The following is a 19,985-nucleotide window of genomic DNA, read 5'->3' as shown; positions in this document are numbered from 1 at the left end:
CCTGTCACTCTGGTAGCCCAAGCCAGAAGATACTTCCTACAATAAACTGACTTAGAAGGGTTGGGATTCTGACTATGGGTCAGGTGGATAGAAACAAAAATTACAAGAGTGGCATAGGTGCCACTTCTGGGGCAGTGCTTACCACACCACTCTAACAACATGTAGGAAATGTTGCCCTTGAGGAATCAGTGAGCTCTCCAATATGATCTCCTACATTCAGACACATCTGAAGTGGCACAGAGAACCATCGCTTCTGCCTGGTTGTTCTCCATGCCGTGCCACTTCTTTAAGAAGTGGTGCAAGGGAAGGAATCAAGGAGGAGAGCGTTTCCTATAGTGGATGCCCACCTCCTAGTGTAAAGCTGTTACACTAAAGTGAATGGGATGCCTTGGGCTGCACTTCAGCCCAAGTAAACAAATTCAGCTTGTGATCCAGAGTTGGCTATAGGGTACTTCTTACCCAGGGTGAATCTGTACCAGGTACAAAGTGATAGTTTAACTCAAATATATAGTAAAGCAGTAACAGCCTGTACAGGCGGATTGGTGTGTGGGTGTGTCTGTGCGTGGGGTAAATGGGCTGCAGGTGTGGCTCATTTCCACACTCTTCTTTCTGCCCCAGCTGACTCATTCTATCTCTCTTCCCCTGCTGCTGTGTTAACCCCAGTTGGGAAACTGGGTGAATGAGCAGCCCGTACACCTGGGGTTAATGCAGCAGCAGGGGAAGCAAGGCAGAAGGAGCCAGCCGCAAAGTGCTTTGCAGATTACCCGCTAGAACTGTTATAAAATGCATCTGTTTGGCAGGATCGAATTGAAAACGATCCCCATAATCTGCAATGGAAAATACAGCTATATTTTTTTGCAACGGACATATAACATTATAGCATTAAATCGCAATGATAAAATCCGAAACAAGGCATCCGAAACAAGGCACCCTGCTGACAGTGTAGGGAAGGTGGTGTCACAACATAGGAAGTACGGAAACACACTTAGCAGATACATTGTAGGGCTTAATCTGGAAAGCGCCCAAGGCAGGAAGAGAAGAATGGGACTGAGCTGCATGGCTCGTTACCCCCACTCCCACTCTGCCCATATGGGCTGCTACTGTAGTAATGTAAACAAAGAAACTACATTCATCCAACAGCCCTTGCAAGTTGGAGTGGAGTTGCAGTATGAAACTGAGTGGGATGGAAACCGGGCAAGTAACCCCCCCCCCCACAAATGATTCAAAAGTGCAAAGGGAGTTAACTTTATCACATCTAGAAATGTGTATCCTTATTAACTCAAAAAGCTTCCCTTAAAACTATTTATTTGTGAGAAGGCATTGTCATCAAGTCATGTAAAATATGCTCCCAACTTACTTGAACATTTCATGTTTCTCAATAGTGGCAAGCCAAAAGCTGTAAGCATTGGCATAATAATTGCAGGTGCCCTTGCCATGGCATTCGATGAATGGAGCGCTGCGGAACTCTTCAAGACAGGAACCGGGAGAAGCCAGAGCTTGCCCAGAGCCCTCTGCACCAGCACTCGTATGCTGCACATAAACACAGGTTATGCATCAGATTTGTTATTACGTGTCATTTTACAGCACGCTTAGTATTTAAAAACAATCCATTAGACAGGTAGTGGTGGTTTGTAGAGATGTTATATTGGGTACACAGAACAAATAAATACATTTTGTATTCTATAGATGGGAATGGAGGCTAAAGAACAATGACTTGAGGTAGTAATGTGTTAAATTTGGCACAAGAAATTAAAAAAATCTGATGTAAATAGCATGTATGAAAAAAGTTCTTCATTAGGAGTATATTAAAATTCTATACTGCTTTAAACCAGTACATGTGTCTATAAGGTCAGGAAATTCACCTAGTCAACAAGTGGCTTTCCTGCTTGAGGACAGTATTCCTGCCATCACTTGAAAAGTGGCGGGCTTCGGTGCAGCAGCTCAAAGATTGCGTCAGTTTTTAATTAATAATTCTAGTGCTGCTCTACAACCTTTCAGTTATAATATTGTTGGTGGGTTAGACTGTTGATTTGTTATCTTTTTAACTGTTATTTATATTTTAATTGTATTCCCCCCCCCCCACTTGTTGTGTTGGTCATAGACCGTAATAAACTTTGATTGATTGATTGAGGTCTATTTTAAAAAACCTGTGACTTTTATATTGTTCTTTATAACAATTGTCTAGCAATCTAAGCTTAATGTGGGCCTGAGAGCTATGAGAATAATTTATGTGCCTAGAAAATGTTCTTAAAATGCCTCAATTTCTATTGAGGGCAGAGCGCAATGCTCTTAAAAATGAAGCTGTCGTGCCAGAAGGGCTCAAAAGGAGTGCAGGGAGGGTAAAGAAGGGACAAGCCATCATTCTGAGTTGTCTCCTGTCTTCCCAGCGGGGGCATTTCCTAGATGTGTAGCGGAAGAGAGTCAAGGGCCCTTTGCTCCTCCTGCCTAGGACCCTACAGTTCCACTGAGTAAGTTTCTTAAGCCACATTAGCTCTGTTCGGACGTTAAAGAGAGGCAAGGGATGCTGAACTCGAATGCAGCTTGATCTGAAGTCCCACCCCAGGCACTGATGCCTCGAGAAGCATCTCACCTTCCCTGATTTCTTCACAGTTTGTCTGAAGAGGAAAAGAGTAATGGTGCTGGCTTCCATGATCGGTCGGCCTGCTGATCACAGAAGCAACCACAATCATGCTTGTGGCATTTGCCACTTTATGCCGTCACAGTGAAGAGGGTGGAGAGAGTGAGGCTTCTTGGAATGTCAGTGCCAAGGACAGGAGTTCTGGGTAAGCTCTGGGGTGCTGTACTTCAGCACAGGAGTCCTTTTAAGGACAATGAAGCTCTTCTCACGATCGGTGAGAAGAACTTTTGTTGGGCTTGCGGGGAAAGCGGGCTTAGCCTGCGAGCTCGGTGGTTCCCACAATCCCTAGAAAGCGGGCTAAGCTCCCTTAGCTCGCTTTCCAGGGATTGTGGGAATAGCCTCAGTGTCTGAACAGAGCTATTGTTGCTCCACATTCAGGCATGGAGCCTGATCGCCAGCAGCCTGTGTGTGGCCGCGGCAGCAGCCCTGCTCACCCCACCCCTGCATCTGACATCAGATGTAGGGGTTAGCCACGCCCTGGCATCTGATCTGACGCAGCGCTGGCCATTTAACTCCCAAAGGGGCCGCACGGTATTTTTTGCATTTGCAGCGCAGCCAGGAGCGGCTCTTCCCTGCTTTAAAGGCAGGGAAGAGCTGCTCCTGGCTGCGCCGTGAACGCAATGGCCATTTAACTCTTGAACGGGGCGCGGCCCCCGCTCAGGAGCTAAACCAGCACCCCCGCGTCTGACATCAGACATGGGGGGGCGTGTCGGGGCCGCGAGGCACGGCCCCTGATTGGGTGTGGCCCAGGTTGTTTGAACCCGTTCACCCAATGGTGGCTCCGCCCCGTCCACGTTGCATTCAAAGTCATGGACCAGCTTTAATGACTGTTTCCGTCAGTTCTCAAATTGTGGGGGATAGGGGTGGGCAGAGGGGGCCCAGTCCTCTTACCTTTTGTGATGGCCCTCTTTAGCTGTGATTTTGGAGGTTATTAATTTTTGAGAATACAGAGAAAGTTTAGCTGAAAGAGGGAGAGTCAGAGGTGGTTTGTGGATTTCATTAAGGGTCCCCCACCAAAATATGAGCACTGAATCATGCAACTTTTTTAGATTGTGAGCCCTTTGGGGACAGGGATCCATCTTATCTTATTTATTTATTATTTCTCTGTGTAAACCACCCTGAGCCATTTTTGGAAGGGCGGTATCGAAATTGAATAAACAAACAAACAAACAAACAAACAAAACAACAACAACAACAACTGATCTCTCCATGTGAGATGACTTCTAAAACCCAGGCTAGTCAAAGGTTTCACCACTTATTGTGCTACCCAGTTTTTGCATTCTTCCCAGCAAGGTTTGTGGTATGACAGCTGAACAGTTCATAAAACTAGATTCCATTCAGTTTCTTAACTAAAGGTCAAACTAGATGTGATGGGCACTGCCCCCCCCACTCCCCCGCCAGAAGAAATAGTAGCTTCAGGGAGAATCAGGACTGAGACTATGGTAAAGTGGGGGGGGGGGGCACACCTCTTTTTAAATTATTATTATTTTTAAAAAAGCTTTACCCCTGCACTGTGGTCCTGATGAAAGTGGCTGCTATTTGCCTTGGGGAAGGGAATCTCCCATAGTTTGACCCTATGATGTGGCAATCATTTTGATGCAATCATTGCCAGATGACACTTTGCATTAAGGAAAAGTCACCAGCATCATTCTGAACAAAGCTGAGCTGTTAGACAAAACTTGTAATGTTAAAAGAAGTTGAGCAATGGGTAAGAGATCTCAACTGTCTCCTACATTCTATAGACATATCTATAGAATGTAGGAGACAGTTATATTACAGAATTAGTAATATTAAAAAGATGGCAGCAGAGTAGATTGCCAGTCCTGATTCGAGTACAACTTGATGCACTTACCATCACAAATGAGTAACCTATCCAGAGGGATCTCCAGCCTTCTGGACATGGTGGAATTTGGACTGTTTGACTGTGAACTGCCATCACCATAGCAGGAGCTTCACACACAGTACACCTAAGGAGAAGAAGAAATAAAAGCTGCAAAAATTCCACTGTGTGGAAATGTTGTTGTAATATGTCCAGACAGTAAGTGTCACGAGCATTTCCTAGTAGTGATCCTAACTGAAGGCAGAATCCCTTCCTACTTCCTGCCTGTACTTCTTGTTGAACTTGTCTCTTCCTGTAACTCAAAGTCGTCTTAGCCTATAATGGCTGCCTTCCTCTGAACTCTCATGACATGGTGTCAGAAGTCTGTTTAACAGAAAACGGCTCACTTTCCTGCACCAGAAGCTTTCAGTTTTGACAATCCTGCTGCCTGGCCAGAATGGAAAGAAAGAGTTGCTTGCTTCAGACTAGCTACAAAGCTCCACAAAGAAGAAGGTCCTGTGCAAGTAAGTTCTCTTCAACAGCATCTATAAATCTTTTACCTTTGCTGAAGAGGGTCAAAAGAATGACTATGAGACTCTCTTGGCTAAATTTGATGCCCATTTCATTCCAAAATGGAATGTGCTCTATGAGAAGGCTTGCTTTTATCAAAGGACACAGCAGTCTGGGGAAAACACTGAGTCATTTGTTAGAGGGCTGTATGAACTCTCTGAGCACTTTTTTTGCTCAGAGGAAAGATTTTGCAGACAGGAAGGAAGAACATCTCAGACAGGCTTGATCTTGGAATTCTAGATAGAAGAATTGCTATCAGAGCGAATGCAACTCACAGAAAATCTAACTCTTCATAAACTATTGAAATGGCAAGGCAATCAGAGCTGATAAAAGCACAGTTCAGGAAGTAGAGGAAACCTGAAACCAGTTTGGAAGAAACAGCCTTTTCTCCACAAAACCCTAACAGCAGAAAGAGCAACTCCTTTGGAAATGCAAATTTTAAGTATGTAGCTGCAAGGCCTGGACAAACGAAACCCAAAGTAAAGCAGCCCAGCTATTTCAAAAGCACACTGCAGCAAAAAGGCATACAGTCCCAGTCTGCATGTACAAGATGTGGGAGGATGCATAACAGAGGAATTTGTCCTGCTAGAAATGTTTAAAAAGAAATATTTAAAAAAAACAGTGCAAGAAATGTTAAAAAAAATAGGGCACTTTGCAATTGCATATCATTATGGTACAAGATGTTTCCAAAGGACCAATTTTTCTTAGGCTGTGTGTGTGTGTGTGCCCGCGCGCGCAAAGACTCTGAACCTACATGGAAGATTGATTTAATTATTAATGGAAACACTGTAAATTTCAGAATAGATTTAGGCACAGATGTCTCAGTTATCTCAGAGGAGACCTATGCTGGCCTCCAGAATCCTCCTCCACTACACAAAGCAGAGACTGTTCTACACAGCCCAGGATGTTCCCTAGACAGTATTGGACACTTTATAACACAAACCAGTCATAAATGCAACCAATATGAGTTTTCTGTGTATGTGATTAGAGCCCATGATCTCGACAATCTCCTCAGTCATGGAGTAGCTACCAGAATGGGACTGATGAAAGCAGTGGGAGAAATAGGAGTATTTGGGGACATTGGCCTACTCAAGGGAGACCCTGTGGACATTGTCTTAAGTCAGGATGGTAAGCCATATAGTGTCCATGCTCCCCACATGATTCCCATTCCCTTACTCCACAAAGTGGAAATAGAGCTGGAAAGAATGAAGGCACATGGCATAATTAAAGAAATCACAGAACCTACACCATGGTGCACTCCAGTGGTACCAATCACAAAGAAAAATGCAAAAATCTGTATCTGTGTAGATCTGAAAAGGCTCAATGAAGCAGAGAAAAATATTTACTCCCAATGCTGGAAGATCTACTTCCAAAAGTGACGGGAGCCAAAGTATTTTCCAACTTAGATGCTTCAAGTGGCTTCTGGCAAAGACCTGTGACAGATCAGAGTGCCAAACTAATGACATTTATAACACTCTTTGGAAGATTCTGTTTCCAGTGCATGTCCTTCGGGATCACCAATGCTCCTGAGATCTTCCGGAGGAAGAAGACAGAACTCCTTTGGGGCATAAAAGGGGTCATTGTTCTCTTGGATGACATTTTAGTACCTGGCACATCACTAAAAGAGCATGATAAAACTCTAACCCTTGTCCTAGACCTGATCTAGGAGTCCAGGCTTAAACTAAACAAAGAATAATGCCTTTTCCACCATACTGAAATAGAGTTCTTAGGATAAGTGATTACAGAACAGGGTATGAAGCTATGCCCAGAAAGTAAAAGCCATTAGAAATTTAAAAGCACCAACAAACATCATTGAATTGAATTGAATTAGGAATGGTGAATTATCTCAGTTGATACCTGCAGGACCTCTCCATAGAGACATAGCCACTAAACTTGCTACTGTGATCCAATGCATCCTGGAGCTGGGGGCCAGATCAAGAGGCCACCTTTATGAAAATAAAGGACATGATCTCAAATTCTCCCATTTTGCTCCTCTATGATCCTAGCAAGCCTACAATGGTTAGTACTGATGCAAGTAGTTATGGACTGGGTGGTGTTCTCCAGTTATGCAGGTCAGTGTGGATGCCGGTTGCATTCCGTTCTAGGACCCTTACAGAAACAGAACAACATAATGCACAGATAAAGAATGCCTAGCCAATATTTGGCATGCGAAACCTCCTACAGATATCTGTGTGGTCTACCTTCCTTCAGACTGCTCACTGACCACAAACTCTTGGTGACCCTAATAAAGGGGAAAGATTTGGATCAAGCACCATTACGATGCCAACGACTTTTGATAAGAATGATGAGGTTCAACCCAATAGCTGAATATGTTCCAGGGGAAAAGCAGATGCCTTATCATGTAGTCTCATACAGCAGAAAACTCCTACGACCTAAAGGAGGAAGTACAAGCTTATGATGATGCAATATACATCTTCACGGAAACATCTGACAAGCAGCTTTTTCAGATCAGAACAGCATGATCCAGAACTTCAAGAGGTCTTATAGTATATCAGAAATGGGTGGCCTGAATATATCAGTGACACTTCAGAGCTATCTAAGCAATACTTTTGTAAATGTGGCCAACTTAGTGAATCAGATGGACTGTTAACCAAAGGAAATCGTATTGTTGTGCCACAAACAATGAGGAAAGAAACCTTATTCACCAAGGCCATCCGGCTTTGGAAAAGACTTAAAAACCAAGGTCTCATCTTGTGATTACTGCAGAAAGAATTGACCAACTCAACGAAAAGAACCTTTAATTACCACACCTTTGCCTACTAGACCTTGGAAGAGACTTGCTGCAGACCTGTGCGAATTTCAAGGCTGACACTACTTGGTCATCATAGACTATTTTTCCAGATATATTAAGATACTTTCCTTGTGCACTATCATGTGTTTCAGCATCATTACCCAACTGAAGAACACCTTTGCCTGTTTTGGCATTCCAGAAGAGCTCGTGACAAACAATGCGCCTCAGTTTAGGGCAGCGGAATTCAAGCTCTTTTGCACGTCATTTAACTTTAACCATGTTACTACGAGTCCTCACTATCCTCAGGCAAATGGGGAAGTGGAGAGTGCAGTACAGACTGCTAAGAAAATGTGGATCAGTGCTAGGAGGACCCACATCTTGCTCTGCTACTCAAAAAGACACTTGTTGCACGTGTCTCTGGCCAGGGCTGTCCTTAGGGCAGGGTGACCGGGGCAATTGCCCCCCTGAGCCCTGCGCTGGCACAGGCCCCGCTCTGGGCACACTGCAGTGCAGCCTGCCCTCCTCTCTCCCCCAGTCCCAGCCACTAATCTTTCCCCACAGCCCAGCCGGAACCGATCTTTTGTGTCTGTGTGCAGCCTGAAAGCCTCGCAGGCAAACTGCTAGAGCTTCTTCTCAAGAAGCAGGCAGGCAGAGAGTGCCCAGTCCCAGAGCTCTCTGCAGACCGTCTGCCCAGCTCAGCCTTAGTAATGGAGGTATGATGTGATTTCCGTTTTGTGGTTATCTCCCTCGCCCTTGAATATTTAGGGATTGGCTTGCCATAGGGCTTTGGTATTGAGCAGAGATGTAGGGTAGGGTGGGAGGAATATGTATATTTAAATTGAAGTGGATTGGACAAACTGTTGGTTTTAAAAACAACAACAACATCCAAAATCCTATGAGTGGCTTGTTTCATGGCGGAAAAACTTCTGGAACAAACAATACATAATTTATTTATTTATGAATACACTATGCTCATGTTGATTTGCAACCCAGAAGGTCTGAGAACTGTGAAGCATGTGTTGTGCTTTTATTTTATTTTTCTTTAGAAATGCCAAGCTGGTTGGCCACATCCAAAAGCCTCACTTGCACTATGTACACTGTATGTCATCAGTCAGTATGATTCTGTAATGATATGAAATGTTAAGGAGGCCCCGCACATGCTGATTTGCCCCCAGCCCTGCACCCCCCTAGGGATGGCTGTATCTCTGGCCATCTGAATCATGTTTGAAGCAGCTGTCAATTGCCTGTTTGTGAGAAGAGGTTGTCCAGAGGTTTGCCAACTCTCCCCGCCCCCCAACTTAATTGAAGATCTGTAGGTACAGCCACTCAGCCTGCTGGACAGGCTGTTTACTGAAGCAAACGGACTGGGTTGTTTGCTTACTGAAGCAGAAAGTGACACACCCCTGAATTGTGCAACTTGTTTGGCATTTCATTTCGACCCTTGACCAGTGCAGTTGCTGGGTTTGTAGCTGCCTCGCCTCCTGCTGCCACCCCTGCTCACAAATGCAGTGCACCGGTGCTTTCCTGCCCTGAGTGGTTGGGCGGGAAGGGCAATCCACATGTTGCCTAGGAGTTGCTCCTTTCCCCAGCCTCCTGGGAACTTCCTCCCTTTCTGTGGCTTGCAGGGCAGTGATTGTTAAAGCAAAGTGCCTACCCCTGCCAGTTGCTTCAGTTTCTCAGGCCCAGCTGGAAAGAGAGGGGGAAGGCAGGAGAAATGCTGACTCTTGCTCCTTCCTTCCTGAGCTCCCTGTGTTGTGCCTAATGTCCCTGGCTAGGGAGGTTAGTGCGGGGAAAAGAGAAGCAGGAATTAATGAAGTGGGGCAGGGGGAAGTAAACAAAGTCAGAAACTGCAACTCAGGAGAGTTCCGGGAATACCCTGTGCTTCTAAGCAAAAGACAAAGTAGGTTTGCGAGGGCAGGGATGCCATTCCCTCAGTGAAGTCAAAAGACAGCCCTGCCTTCCAGCAGAAGGATGCGCTTTCCTGAAGGTGGAGATGGTGTCTGGTCTCCTCAAGGATTGCTGAATAGATGCTGAGGTTGCTATTAGCATTCTGAATGGAGCAAGGAAGAACAGCAGAAGCAAAGAAGATATTAAGGCTACGCACACGAGCAGCCCTACCAAGGTTAAGGAAGCCCTACCTGAGTAGGGCTGCTCATGTGCAGCTCTGGGATCGAGGCAGATCCTGGTGCTGCCTCCTCTGCAATCCTGAGTTTTGTACTCAGGCTTTTGCCTGGGTTAAAAGGCCCAAGCGCAAGCAGTCCTGGCGCCTAGAACACCCAACTCCCAGGGGACTCCCCCAATGCATCGCGCTCATCACACTGTGCATTGTGGGATTCCTGGAGGCCGGGATGAGTCTCGGCCTCCAGTGATCTGCATTTCAGGGAGCAGTGTCGAATGTGTGGGCACATGATGAAGTGCTCACGAGAACCGTCTGGGGGTGGGGGGGAAGGTAGGTGGAACCCTGCCAGGGATCGTGTGAATAGCTTTATTATTTGCTCTGAAGCCAGAGCATGGCACCAAGTGCTTTTCATGAAATTATTAGGTACTGAACTGCCAAAACATGGTATTTGGATTCCAATATGGCAGCTATATGCACTACTTGCCAAACTGGGAACTTAACTTTTCTGACCTCGATCTGAAACCCATGTTTGCTGCTTGTAGCAATGAATTTTCTATGAAATAAAAATCCAGAGACTACTTTGGTCAATTATAGTCTACTAGTTGCAGAAATTATCACCTACCTTCAAGGAGCAACCTTGGAGCAGCTTTTGTAAACAAGGACTGCAAGGAAATAATTGAACAGAACCAAGAATGTGAAACCTTCAAGCATTTTCTGCTTTTGCATTATTATTAAGTGGAACCCAGGAGAAAAATGTCACATTAGATCTGAAATCTCATGTGTTACAGTAGTAGAGAAGGGACAGAATAGGGCTCCAATGGGCAGCAGGAAGATGAAATGTAGGGTTGAGAAGGTCTTGTCAGATTAGCTTTTTTGTTTGGTACAGTGTATTCTGTTGCTTTCACAATGGGGTTTTTTGGTTAGGTTTTGTTTTGAGGACATCTCCTTGTGTGTTTGACATTTTCTACTCCTTTTTCTTTATATAGTTTGCATCTTGTGTAACTGTCACTGACACTGTATTGACTGTGTAATCATTGTCAATGGTTTTCATTGTTCACTCCTTCCCAGTTCTTTCTCTTGCCTTCTTCCCCCCAAATATCCAGGGGGGAAAGGAGTTCTAGCATCCCATGACTACAAAGTGTATGTGCTCTCTGCTTCTACAGGGGTAGCTTTTGCTTTTGGGGAAAGGTCTGGGCTCCACCCACAAGCTAACATTTTTGGGCATGCCTTGTGGTCCCTCCCAAGACCCCCAAATGCCCCCTTAATGGAAGCTTGCAGAAGCTCGGCACCTATACACACATTCCTCCATAGTAGCAGTAGATTAATAGAAGACTGTAAAGTTCCTGATCCTTCTGGTAGGTATTGATTGTGGTCCAATTATGCAAGTTAAAGATGATTCCCTTTCACTGGTCCACAATGCAAATAAAGTTTGAAGTATCATTATTTTTATTTAATGTATATGCTGCCTGACTCCAAAGGCTCTAGGTGGTTCACAAAAATAAAAATGTATCTATAAAATAAGCAAAAAGCTCCAAGTGCATGCAAATAATTAGTAGTTTGTAGTGATAATAAACATAAAGCAGGGTGGGGTGTGGGGTTAGAGCAAATTTCCTTCTTCCCAAACTGTAAAGTTCTGCATGTGCCTTGTGAATCTTTTGACCAATATATCTGTATATATTAGCAAATTACTCACCTACTGATGAAAGGCCTGATGCTCTCTCCTGTAATGGGAGCCATACTCATTGGCATTGGCTCAGGGGTAGACAGCCAGTAAGAATAGTCATTCCTCGAGGCAAAATTGCACACATTGTTGATGTTGCAGAACAGGAAAGGCATTGTGCTGAATTTTCGTAGACAGCTCCCTGCTGTGCCTGAAACAGCAAAAAATTAAAAGGGTTTTAACCACAAGCCTTTTTTAATGGGGCTTCCACACTAGCCCATTTCTCCAGAAGTACCACCCTTGTGTCACTTGCTTTATATGAAGAAGCCACACTCCATCATTGTTAACCTTCTGTACTCCGGGGTTTTCTGCATTCCCCAGTCTAATTTGTGGTGTTTAATTTGTAACACAACTGCACTGCCAGTCTGTCTACTGTGTACTGACAAAGTGCTAGTGATCCACGTGGTGAGACAAGTGGTTTGTGCTGTGGCTGATTAAAACCCGCCTTCCTGCACTGCTTGCTCTTCATATCCAGATGGCCATTATATGTCTCAGAATGTTAGAACTGGAAAGGGCCTTGGAGGTCTTCCAGTCCACTCCAACCCAGTGCAGAAATCTGCCAAAGCATCCTTGACTTATGGCTATCCAGCTTCCGTCTGGGAACCTCTAGTGAAGATGAGCTCACCAGTTCATGAGACAAAACTGCTCAAATGTCAAACAGTTCTTATGGTTAGAGCTTACAAGTTTGGCAACCTGCTTCCTGCTCCATTAATGTTTGAAAATGGGAAATCTTACTTACTATAAATACCTATGCTAGGTAGGAAGAGCAGTTAGTATCCTTCAGGATACACCTCCCACTTGGATTAGGAGGCAGGGCTAATTGAGTTGACTCCCCTGGGAGAAGATCCACAATTCCCCAGATCAGACCTGGAAATAGCAAGTCCCCGAGAAACAACAAACTGTTACCAGGAAAACAATGCCAAGTGGCAACCAGAAGGTGTACAGATGAAGAAAAAGGAAGAAGGACCTATCCCTAGAAATTCTACCTACCTCCCCACATACAGTCTATCATCCAGAAGGATGAACCAAGCCCCAATTCCAAAACAGCGACAAGAAAAATGGTTTTAAGCATGAGTTTTAAGCATGAAGAAGCATTTTGGCTATGGGTTAAAATGGTGGTCCCGAAGTTATGTAATACCTGAAGCTTAATAAGCACCACTCCCTTGAGAGAGTGCTCTGTGTTTCTATGCAACAACAGATCCAACTTGGACTGCAATCTAATATACTGTTCAAGGCTGCCATCTGCTGTTTCAGAGTATTAGTACATAGTACTATGTACTATGTAGGAATTCTCCTCCTGTGGGCTAATACTGTAGGAATTCTCCTCCTGTGGGCTAGAAATTTTCTCCTGGAAGCCAGAGGAGTGGAAATGGCCTCTGTGGAATAGCTATACTCTGTTAGTCATTGCTGCTCAGCCTCCAAGCTGTTAATTTGAAAACATCCAAGTGAGAATGAGATACTGCACTCTGCATTAACAAATCCGGCCAGCTCAGCAGAGTACCCTGTTGCTGTACCAACAACTTTAGCTGTGGGAATTGTGGTCTCCTTGGCCAGTGAGGCACTATCAGAATGGATCCTGGAGTTTGACTGTCAAGTTCAAAGTCAGAGAGCCTGTTTGTTTGTTTTCATGATAAAGACCAGAGGCAGAACATATCTACCAAAAACCTGTCTAGATGGTTGAAGGAGACTATTATAAAGCAGTACAGAAGGTGGCTCCCCAAGACATCATGACCCACTCCTTGAGGGGGGCAGTCACATCTGCAGCTTTCAGGGGCTGTTTGCCATGGGATGGGATTGCCATTGGATGGCCCTAACAAAGATGGTCACTGATTCAGGTAGCAAGACTGCAGATTATGCAAAATTTCTCAGACTCCATTTGTCACAGGTGTCCTTGACAATGAGGTCTCCCTCCCTCCCTGCTGTTGAAGGGAGAATGGCCACGGGTGCGTCCACTGTATGTATAGTGATGTGCTTCATGATGGTGTCAGGCAAGGAGCACAACAACAAATATTCATATACCGCTTTTCAACAAAAGTTTCCAAAGTGGTTTACATAGAGAAATAACAAATAAATAAGATGGATCCCTGTCCCCGAAGGGCTCACAGTCTAAAAAGAATCCTAAGATAGAGATGCCAGCAATAGTCACTGGAGGTACTGTGCTAGGGGTGTATAGGGCCAGTTACTCTCCCCTGCTAAATAAAGAGTACAACTTGTTAATGATATACAGGTGAAACTCGGAAAATTAGAATATCGTGCAAAAGTCCATTAATTTCAGTAATGCAAATTAAAAGGTGAAACTGATATATGAGACAGACGCATTACATGCAAAGCGAGATAAGTCAAGCCTTAATTTGTTATCATTGTGATGATCATGGTGTACAGCTCATGAAAACCCCAAATCCACAATCTCAGAAAATTAGAATATTACATGGAACCAAGAAGACAAGGATTGAAGAATAGAACAATATCGGACCTCTGAAAAGTATAAGCATGCATATGTATTCAGTACTTGGTTTGGGCCCCTTTTGCAGCAATTACTGCCTCAGTGCGGCGTGGCATGGATGCTATCAGCCTGTGGCACTGATGAGGTATTATGGAAGACCAGGATGCTTCATTAGCAGCCTTCAGCAATTCTGCATTGTTTGGTCTCATGTCTCTCATCCTTCTCTTGGCAATGCCCCATAGATTCTCTATGGGGTCAGGTCAGGCGAGTTTGCTGGCCAATCAAGCACAGTACACTGTATACTTTTCAGAGATCCGATATTGTTCTATTCTTCAATCCTTGTCTTCTTGGTTCCATGTAATATTCTAATTTTCTGAGATTGTGGATTTGGGGTTTTCATGAGCTGTACGCCATGATCATCACAATTATAACAAATTAAGCTTGACTTATCTCGCTTTGCATGTAATGCGTCTGTCTCATATATCAGTTTCACCTTTTAATTTGCATTACTGAAATTAATGGACTTTTGCACGATATTCTAATTTTCCGAGTTTCACCTGTAGTGAAATGACCTGCTTTGTGCTGGACTATTCCACTAATAGAATAGGAACAGGGAAAGGAACAGTAAGTGACTTGGAAGGAGTCTGAGGAAAAAACCTCATTGACCCTGGGTGGTAGGGAGGCTGCAGCATCAGGGGCTGGGGTGCATCCTGCAGAGGTAGCATTCTTGTAGCCTTAGCCAAGAACCTGGGAACAGCCAAGTCATTAAGTCATCACTTGGCCCTGTCTCTTCCTGCCAAAGCTCCCTCTGGGGACTGATAGTCTCATCCCCAGAGTTTGTGGGAAAGCTTGGCCCCTCAGGTTTGGAAAGGGTACCTGGGACTTCTTGAGTAATCCAAGGTGTGCCCTGCCCCCACACTGACCACTGCCATATGGGAGATGTGGAGCACAGCATCCAGGTAGCTCATCACACTGAGGCCTCTCCCCTCAGCCGCCAGGCTGTGAGATGGAAAGGGTCCAGTTGAGGGTGTCCCACCATGCCCTGGGTCAGCAGATCCAGACAGCCTGGAATAGTCCACCCGTCCTGGACTGCTAGATGCAAGAGATCTGGAAACCATGGGCAGTGAGGCAAATGAGGAGCGACCAGAACCACCTCTGCCTGCTCTGTCTGGATCTTCAGTAGCACCTTGGATAGAGGAACCAGTAGAAATGTCTAGAACAGTCCCCATGGCCAAGGGACAGTCAGCGCATCCGTCCCTATATTCAGAGAACATGGCAGGCATGTGAAGAAAAGATTCAGGTGTGCATTTTCGCCCAAGGCAAACAGGTCTACCTTTGGCAGGCTGGAGTGATTGATGAGCTGCTGGAATGATGTCTGATGCAAGGCCCACTCCAACTCCACTACTGAATTCCTGCTGAGCCAATCTGCCAACACATTGGCGACTCCTGCTAGATGTTCCACCCTGATCGACAGCAGATGTGTCTCCCTGTGCAGGAATCCAGACTTTGTGTCTCCATGTTTGTTTATGTAGGCCTCTGTGGATATATTGTCAGTCCTGATTAGAACATGATGCCCCTGAACCGCAGTTGAATGCCAGCAGTGCCAACCTTGCAGCCCTCAATTCCAGCCATTTGATGTTTCTTTTTGACTACTCCACAGACCAGATTCCCTGCAAAGTCCTATCTCCCATGTGTGCTCTCCATCCCATCAGACTGGCATTCGTGATGATCATCAGGTGGTCCGGGGCTGAAGGTTGGTGCCTTCCCTGAGCTGACCAGTCCACAGCCACCAGTCCAGAGACACATACACTGCCCTCTGCAATAGAAGGTGGGACATCAGGGCAATCTGTTCCTGGAAGGGGAGAAGGAGACGCTGAAGGGGCTGGGAGTGGAGGTAGGAGCAAGGCACCAAATCCTGACTTGAAAGCAATGTGCCCAATAGGCTGGCCATCTCCATGAGGTCTGCTGTAGCCTTGGCTCTAAGACTGCTGACAGAATCTTGAGCTGCCTCTTCTGTGTCAGGCAGACCTGATGGAACCTAGTGTCTATCATCACCCCCAGATGATCCAATACCCGGGACAGAGACCAGGAACTCTTCTCCAGGTTGTTCATAAAACTGTGTTCCCACAGGCACTCTAAGGTGGTCTGGATGTATCTCATTGCCTATTCCCTGGACAAATATTGCACCAGAATGTCATTTAGAGAGGGGAACAGATGCCCTGTTTACTCAGATTTGCCACCAATGCCTTAGTAAAGACCCGAGCAGCCAACACCAACCTGAACAGGAGGACACACAGTACTGAAAGTGTCTCATGCCATAGATGAACTGAAGGAAATTTCGGTGTAGTTTTCTGATTGGATATGAAGATAAGCCTCAAACAGGTCAATCGATGCAAATAAGTCCCTGTGATGAATGCATTCCTGGATGGGCTTGAGTGCTTCCATCCTAAAGTGTCTCTTCTTGAGGAACTTTTCTGCCACTTCAGATCCAGTATTCTGCTGGTGTCAACATTATTCTTTGGTACTAAAATAAAAATAAAAATGGAATAGACCCTGGAGTGGATGTGGCAATGCGGAACCGGTTCTATGCTGTTGATTTCAACCAGATGTTGGATCACTCACAGAAAAGCCTGGTGTTTTTCTGGGTTCTGTGACAGCTGAGAAGTCCTCCACCCACAGGTAAATGGCTCTGGAGAAAACAGAATTGGTAACTAACACTCTGAAGGCCACAGCCAAGGCCTCAAAGGACTTGCATAAGGCAGCTTCAAACTTGTCTGTCTCATGGGTCTTTAAGGCCATTTTCCCCTTCGGAATGGAGGACCACAGAGGATTATAAGGCAGCAACAGGGGTATCCATGGTGGGAACCTTGAGGGATTCCATAACCGTAGCAGGCAGAGTATACAGTTTGTTAGGGATCATATGAATCTGTCGTGATCTAGCTGGGAGATCCCATTCAGATTTCCTGATCCTGTCAAAGGATTCTGAGAAAGGGATGATGAGAGGGAAAACTGCCACAGCCCCCACAGCTGAATCGGATTGCTTCCAAACCTGTGAAGCCCTAGCCAAGAGGGTAGGAAACAACTCCATTTGGAAAAGCTTGTCCTATGTGTAATTGGAAGAAAAGGTCACCTCTTCGTCTGACAATTCACCCTCTGCCTACTGGTGATAGACAGTTCAGAGCTGTCAGATTAATCACAAGCTCTCGTGCCCACGTCTGTGCCCAGAGTGACCAACCCAGTGGCGGGGAGCAGGGACTTGCTCTTCAACCAAATCCTTGCTCTTTTGCTTACATTTATGGTGCTTGGAGGAAGGGTGAGGGGAAAGCGAGGATGAAGAGACATGAGAAGATGGGGAAGAACTGCTGGATCTGCGTCTCCTAGACTGCGCTTGTTCCATCCCCTATGGCCGTACTTCCTCTTGTGCTTCTTCTCCTCCATGCTTTTTTGCAGGAGTCCAAGAGCAAGAGGGTTTGGGGTTCACAGTTTCCACATGAATGGGCACCCCTGGATTCCCTAGCCACCAGCTCCTTAACCCACTTGGTAAATTGTGGGTTGGCATCTGCCCTGCTGAGATCAGGAAAAGGAAGGGCGGGGGATAATTGGACATTCACTCACCCCATCCATAGTAAGTGGTAGGTTTGGTGCCAATGTGGCAGAGGAGGTGCTGCCATCAGAGAACTCTCCTGTCCTCTCCAAAACTAGTCCACAGTCTACACTGCAGAAGGGGAGGGAGGAGAGCCAGAAACAGGCCTGCAGACATGTGGCCCCAGGAGGAAAAAAAGGTGCAGTACGATTGGCCTGGCCAATCCATGTGGCAAGGCCCTAACTGAAGGCCCTAACCATGTGGCAAGGCCCTAACTGCCCATGTGGGGCAGCCTTGGGGGGGAAACCATGGTTGGTCAGCACTGATCAAAACTCGGCCCTGTCCCTGTGTAGGGCCCCGGCCCTAACTGAAGACTAATTGAGAGGGCAGGGAAAAGAGGAGAAGCCAAGGAAAAATCGCGGGCTCAGGAGAGCTCCACAAAATCTTACCGACCTGCTCACTAGGCAGGGCTGGTCTGGGGAAGGCAGGGCGGCCCCTCCCCAAGTTGACCCTGCCTATCACTCTGAGGGAGGGACCTAAACCAATCGGTGGAATACCCTCTGGGAACCTCTGGAGAATCTGATTGCTGGTCACCTGATGATGTGATGATCGTGAGATACGACCCGTAGGGAAACTGTTTAGGGAGATGCCCTCCTCTAAGATCCACCCTAGTGCAAAATATGCTCAATTGCTAGTTGACACTTTACTTTATTATGCTACGGTGTCTTACCCAAGTCTTGGCCATGGGCTCTTTCATTTCCTTGTACGTAAAGTAAGGAATACCCATAGTACATTAGCCTTGTTCCAGATGGACATGATGGCTCTTCTGTGGTTTGACTGTGCCTGGTCACGAGGAAGCCATGAGCTACAGAGGGAGCGCCTGGTAGACCCATTGACCCTGGTATGCCTTCAGGGCCAGGTGGGCCAGGAAAGCCTCTAGGACCTGAAAGACAGGAATTGTATTTCAAAGATCAGGTTCAAATGCCACACTAAACCATGATTACTATCTTGTGGGCTCCCCCTCCCCTTTGTGTGCAAGGAGAGGAGATTCGCAACTTCCAGTTCTGGTTTAAAACAAACCAAGATTTGTCACTGTCTCTAAAGACAGCAAACTATACCAGCCACAGCTGGAATGAACAAGCTAGGCTTGTTCACAATCTGCAGTTAACACAAAAGGGAATGTTTCAGGTTTGTATACCAAACCCAAGATTGTGTTAAATCAGGAATGAAAGCTGCAGATTTCTTTCTCTTGCATGCAAGGGGGAGTGTGTGAGCCTGAGACTCATGATAATAATGCTAACCCATGGTTTAATCACTATTTAGTGTGAAGTCTGAACTCAGCCAGTGGATATTGATATTGTGAATAAAATATTATAGCTTTATTTTACTAGGTATTTTAAATATTTAGGCTGCAAACCTATGCAGACATACCTGGGAGGAAACCACACTGAACACACTTCTGAATAAAAATGCACAGGATCGTGCAGTTAAGCAGAGTACATCGCATACTGATTATCAATAGATATAATTCAAATTCGTTCACTCACACTAAGGAATTAAGATTTGTTAAAGCCTCTGATAAGCCCCAAACATAACAATTAATTCAAAGCCTTTTCACATCTTCAATAATGGAAAAGTTACATTTTGTTAAAAAGACAGAGCCGTCAGGACTTTCTACCCATGCTAGTTCTAAATGACAGCACTACCTTAATACTCAAAGAATTAAGAATACTAGCTGACCCTGCACAGAGCATCTGTGCGCTCTTTGGGGCCGGCGGTTACCTCTCCCCCCCCCGCACCTTCTGCTCCAGTCTCTGCTTCCAGGCCCCCACTGCCACTTCTGCCACCCAATTTCTTTCCCCCCTCCTGAGCCTTGCCTCCGTTGCCAGGTCCGGCTCCGCCTCTGGCCTCCGTATCCTGGGTGCGCCTCAGCCAATCAGGTGCGTCCGCTGCCCAGCCAATCAGCTGGGCGCTGGGACGCACATTCCAAGGCACACCCAGGAGAATTATATAGATAGATCTTACAAGCTAGTTGGTTTTATCTATATCATCATTGTTTCACACATCCATTGAATGTTGCCTAAGTGCTCTATCACTGCATGCTAATGCAAACTATGCTACCACATTTGCACTGCATCTCAGCACAATTGGCAGAACTATGTCTATTTCGGCATTTGGATAGCATCTGCTCAAGTTTGTCCATAACAATGTCCCTCGTCTTGGGGATTCAAAATATTTAGATAACTTTAAAACAGCATCATGAAAAGGTGCAGTACAGATACTGAACTGTAAGTACAGGTGGTGTAATGTATTGTGCAGTATCTGAACATAGTTTGCCTTT

The 19,985-nt window shown here is 45.6% G+C and overlaps 1 protein-coding gene across 4 annotated transcripts in view; it reads right to left on the bottom strand.

Annotated features, from left to right (window-relative positions):
- Window positions 1-19,985, bottom strand: part of COL4A1 (collagen type IV alpha 1 chain) — a 214,336-nt gene that overhangs the window by 1,615 nt on the left and 192,736 nt on the right. Inside the window, exons 49-52 of one of the 4 annotated variants that reach the window (XM_053283868.1) lie at window positions 18,375-18,587; window positions 11,592-11,769; window positions 4,491-4,605; window positions 1,358-1,530 (exon numbers count right to left, since the gene is read on the bottom strand). In XM_053283868.1, the coding sequence (XP_053139843.1) occupies window positions 1,358-1,530; window positions 4,491-4,605; window positions 11,592-11,769; window positions 18,375-18,587 (679 nt within the window). Of the gene's footprint in view, window positions 1-1,357; window positions 1,531-4,490; window positions 4,606-11,591; window positions 11,770-15,295; window positions 16,586-16,683; window positions 16,751-18,374; window positions 18,588-19,985 lie in introns of those variants that run through there. The other 3 variants (XR_008313135.1, XR_008313136.1, XM_053283869.1) reach the window with 3 other exon arrangements.

This window comes from Hemicordylus capensis, chromosome 1, assembly GCF_027244095.1.
Source record: "Hemicordylus capensis ecotype Gifberg chromosome 1, rHemCap1.1.pri, whole genome shotgun sequence".
Classification (NCBI taxonomy): domain Eukaryota; kingdom Metazoa; phylum Chordata; class Lepidosauria; order Squamata; family Cordylidae; genus Hemicordylus; species Hemicordylus capensis.
The sequence above is the reverse complement of the archived record's forward strand: the minus strand, read 5'-3'. Positions and strand labels throughout refer to the sequence as shown.